The 4,360-nt window shown below is 44.2% G+C and overlaps 1 protein-coding gene across 1 annotated transcript; it reads right to left on the bottom strand.

Annotated features, from left to right (window-relative positions):
- Positions 1-1,101: 1,101 nt before the first annotated feature.
- On the bottom strand, positions 1,102-2,509 carry LOC134802112 (cuticle collagen 2C-like). Its single transcript, XM_063774705.1, has 2 exons — positions 2,410-2,509; positions 1,102-1,955 (listed from the first exon to the last, which is right to left on the bottom strand). The coding sequence occupies exons 1-2, from the start codon at positions 2,507-2,509 to the stop codon at positions 1,102-1,104; spliced, it is 954 nt and encodes a 317-aa protein (XP_063630775.1).
- Between the last annotated feature and the right edge of the window lie 1,851 nt (positions 2,510-4,360).

The following is a 4,360-nucleotide window of genomic DNA, read 5'->3' as shown; positions in this document are numbered from 1 at the left end:
CTGGGGCACTTCGGACGTTTAGGCCCAGGTGAAGATCGGTACCCGGCCTTGCGATATTGTTAACAAAAAATTTCGCAAAAATTTCGCATAAAAAAATTTGGTTGACCCTGTTACATGTTAGCTTGACTGGTGAATGAATAGAATTAGACCAAGAAAATTCTGCAATGATTTTGATAGCATACCTACGCAGTGCAACTAGTGCAAATGTTATTTATACGTCATAATTTCATAGAAGTTTTGACGTTTAAAATAACACTTGCACTGCGTACTGCGTGTGTTATCAAAATCGTTGCAGGATTATCTTGGTCTAACTCTAGTAATTTTCTTAAAAGACTGCTTGAGTAACATCAATTTCAAGGACATTGGGTGTTGACAGCCCCATAATATTTGTGTAAAAGCGGTTTTATGACATTTTTTCAACGATTTTAACAAGTCTACAAAAGTTTCGGTTTCGGTTTCGGTTTCGGCCGAAACTAGAGCCAAAGCCGAACATTCGGTTTCGGTTTCGGTTTCGGCAAAAAATCATGTTTCGGTCGGACACTACTTTTTTTGCCTTTCGTTCTGATTCTGATACATACTGTATATTAAAACCGGCCACTCACGTATTTTAAGTCGAAAAAGTTAAGTTTTTTTGTGTATGTATTGTATAACTGTGTACTTATACTGAAATAAATGGTATTCTGTTCTATTCTATTCTATTCTAAAAACGCTCGACCTGTTTTACTCCGTACTGTACCGAGAAGTGTCATCAGGAGCTTGCATTGATGGTGACGGACCGGCGCAGACGCAACGCAACGAACGCAAGCTCCTGATGAAGCTCCTCGGTACGGAGTGAAACAGGTCAAGCGTTTTTCGATTTAAAATACGTGAGTGACCCGTATTTAATATATTTTTAAATACACAAAAAAATAATAATGAAAAAGCCCTACTATTCCTTGTTATAAAAAGTGTACACAATACATGGCATATTTATTTACAAAATTAGAACAAAAAAGAAAGGAAATGTAGATCTAGGGTTTCTGCTCGAGAATTCTTCGCCTTCGACACTTCATGGATCTCATGAAACTTGACCGAAAGACGTCATCAAATGTCAATGAAAGCCTAATGCTGTGTCGAATGGCAACAACTAATTTTGTTAATCTTTTCAGGACATCCAGGAGGCCCAGGACATCCAGGAGGCCCAGGACATCCAGGAGGCCCAGGACATCCAGGAGGCCCAGGACATCCAGGACAACCAGGACAACCAGGACATCCAGGAGGCCCAGGGCATCCAGGACATCCAGGAGGCCCAGGACATCCAGGACATCCAGGAGGCCCAGGACATCCAGGACATCCAGGAGGCCCAGGACATCCAGGACAACCAGGACGTCCAGGACAACCAGGACAACCAGGACATCCAGGAGGCCCAGGACATCCAGGACATCCAGGAGGCCCAGGACATCCAGGACAACCAGGACGTCCAGGACAACCAGGACATCCAGGAGGCCCAGGACAACCAGGACATCCAGGAGGCCCAGGACATCCAGGAGGCCCAGGACATCCAGGACAACCAGGACATCCAGGAGGCCCAGGACATCCAGGACAACCAGGACATCCAGGAGGCCCAGGACATCCAGGACATCCAGGACAACCAGGACAACCAGGACATCCAGGAGGCCCAGGATATCCAGGAGGCCCAGGACATCCAGGACAACCAGGCCGTCCAGGACAACCAGGACGTCCAGGACAACCAGGACGTCCAGGACAACCAGGACGTCCAGGACAACCAGGACAACCAGGACATCCAGGAGGCCCAGGACATCCAGGAGGCCCAGGACATCCAGGACAACCAGGACGTCCAGGACAACCAGGACGTCCAGGACATCCAGGAGGCCCAGGACATCCAGGAGGCCCAGGACAATCAGGACATCCAGGACATTCACGAGGCCCAGGACATCCAGGACAACCAGGACATCCTGGAGGCCCAGGACATCCAGGACAACCAGGTCATCCAGGACATCCAGGACAACCAGGTGAGAAACAAGGTCTAAATTTAAATAAAGCTATGGCGACGGATTCAATAATTCAATAGTCCGGTGGTTCTTTGTTTTATAGACTACAGTAAGGCCTTTGATTTTGTGCGGTGGGACAAATTGTGGGAGGTGCTTGCCGACATGGGTACGCCTGAGCACCTCATAGGCCTAGTAAAAACCCTCTATGTCAATAATCGATCTTTCGTCAAAATAGACACCGACTGTTCTGATGTGTTCCAAACGCAACGCGGTGTGAGGCAAGGCTGCATATCCCCTCTACTCTTCAATGTATATGGAGAATACATAATGCGTAAAACCCTTGAAGACTGGCAGAAAGGGTTTATGGTCGGCGGTAAATGTATCTCCAACTTGCGCTATGATGACGATAGAGTCTTACTCACCACAACCATCGAGGACATGCGGATGATACTAGATAGACTAGAGGTAGAAAGCGGCAGACTAGGGCTGGCAGTGAACAGGCAGAAGACAAAAGTCATGGTGGTAGATCGAGCTGGCAAGCTGACAGGTTCCCATGAAATCCAGGGTATTGATAGGGTAAATAGCTTTACTTATTTGGGATCTCAGATAAACAATGATGGAAGCTGCGTTCCCGAGATCAAGCGCCGAATCGCAATGGCTAAAGATGCCATGACGCGCCTTCAGGTTATCTGGAAAAACCGTAGTATAAGCTTTCATACGAAAACCCGCCTGGTCAGAGCCTTGGTCTTTCCCATCTTCATGTACGGAGTAGAGACATGGACAATACTGGCAAGAGAGAGACAAAGAATCGACGCATTCGAAATGTGGTGCTGGAGGCGAATGCTTAGGATACCGTGGACGGCCAAGCGCACAAATGCGTCGATTCTTTCCCAACTGGGCATCAAAACACGTTTGTCCACCATCTGCCGACATCGGTTGCTGGCATACTTTGGCCATGTAATGCGAAGAGGAGCTGAGAGTCTCGAGAAACTGGTCGTGATTGGTGAAGTGGAAGGCAAGAGAGGTCGCGGTCGCTCGCCAACCAGATGGACTGACCAAGTTAGAGAAGCTACTTCCTCGAGCAAATTCCATCAAGCAGTGAGGGCAACAATGGATCGAGACCGATGGAGACAGCTGATCAAGAATGTGAAACCAAGTGATCACGAACGACCGAGGGAACGACTGAGGAGAGAGATGGCGACGGATTATATATTTATTTATTTTAAACTTTATTGCTCGATGTAAAATTGTACAAATGGCGGACTCAATGTCTTAAGGCATTCTCTACCAGTCAACCATTAGGTTAGGTCAAACACATACGACATTCCCTACAGGGTGATTCATGAGACGTGAGCAGGACTAATCGTGCACATTCAGTAACTGATAATTGATCGATCACCGTCGTATTTAGGTGAAACAACCACACTTTTTCAGATTTAGTAACTTTTTGGTGAGGGCAAATTTAATCCTCTACAATCATGGTCACCCTACAAGACCTAATTAATAAACATAAAACCTCTTTAACCGTAATGACAGCATTTTGATTACGAAGAAAAAACTGTCAAACTTGAGTGAGATACGAGTTTTCAAAAGTAACCAGACCGTGATGACAGTGATGACATTCAATTTGACACAGAATATCGGTAGTTTAGTATTCTAATTTTAGGGTGACCATGCATGTCGTAAATTAATTAATAACTTTTTTTTTCAATACGACTAGACAATTAACGTTAACCTCACTAATACTGATACGAAACAGTTGCTTATAATTTACGAAATGCGCAGTGTTAGTCCTGCTCACGTCTCCTGAATCACCCTGTATACTCACAGCTAACATTTTTTTTACATCTGTACACACAGCTTTATATACCGGGTGTGGCTTGTAATACGAGCAAAAAATTTAACTGTAGGCTGTACTCCTCATACTGATCAACATTTGTTCAGCGACTTTTAAAAATAACTTGTGGTTTGATTTTTAATACACTTTAAAGTTTATTCTAAGACGCAATGTATTGCGAATTTTGTTATGTAGGCGTGACAAGCAACGTCAATCACAATGATATGGCGTGGCGATGGCTATATTTCCATGTCATACAAAATAAATATTATAGTCCATTGAATATAATATTTATTTTGTATGAAAAATAGGGACTCTAAATACTTCATAATCTTTAAAAGTTGTTGAACAAAAGTGTCATCGTTTGAGGAGTACAATCTATGTTTTAATTATTTGCTCGTGTTACAGGCCACACCCGTTATTAGGTATTTAGAATTCTATTTTACTTCGCTCAAAAGTTACTTTTTTTTTCTGTTTATTTCTCACTGCACCCACATGGACGCTTTTCTGTTTCGCCTTATGGTGGACTGGT

The sequence above is a fragment of the Cydia splendana genome, chromosome 24 (assembly GCF_910591565.1).
Source record: "Cydia splendana chromosome 24, ilCydSple1.2, whole genome shotgun sequence".
Taxonomy (NCBI): domain Eukaryota; kingdom Metazoa; phylum Arthropoda; class Insecta; order Lepidoptera; family Tortricidae; genus Cydia; species Cydia splendana.
This window is presented reverse-complemented; position numbering and strand designations above follow the sequence as displayed.

What these genes read in the sequence shown, in the direction of transcription:
- LOC134802112 (XM_063774705.1), bottom strand. Translation starts at nt 2,509, where the DNA reads ATGACTTTTGTCTTCTGCCTGTTCACTGCCAGCCCTAGTCTGCCGCTT. An exon ending in GTCCTCGATGGTTGTGGTGA is followed by an intron (nt 1,956 to 2,409) that starts GTAAGACTCTAT and finishes CTGGGCCTCCAG; the next exon opens with GATGTCCTGGTTGTCCTGGA.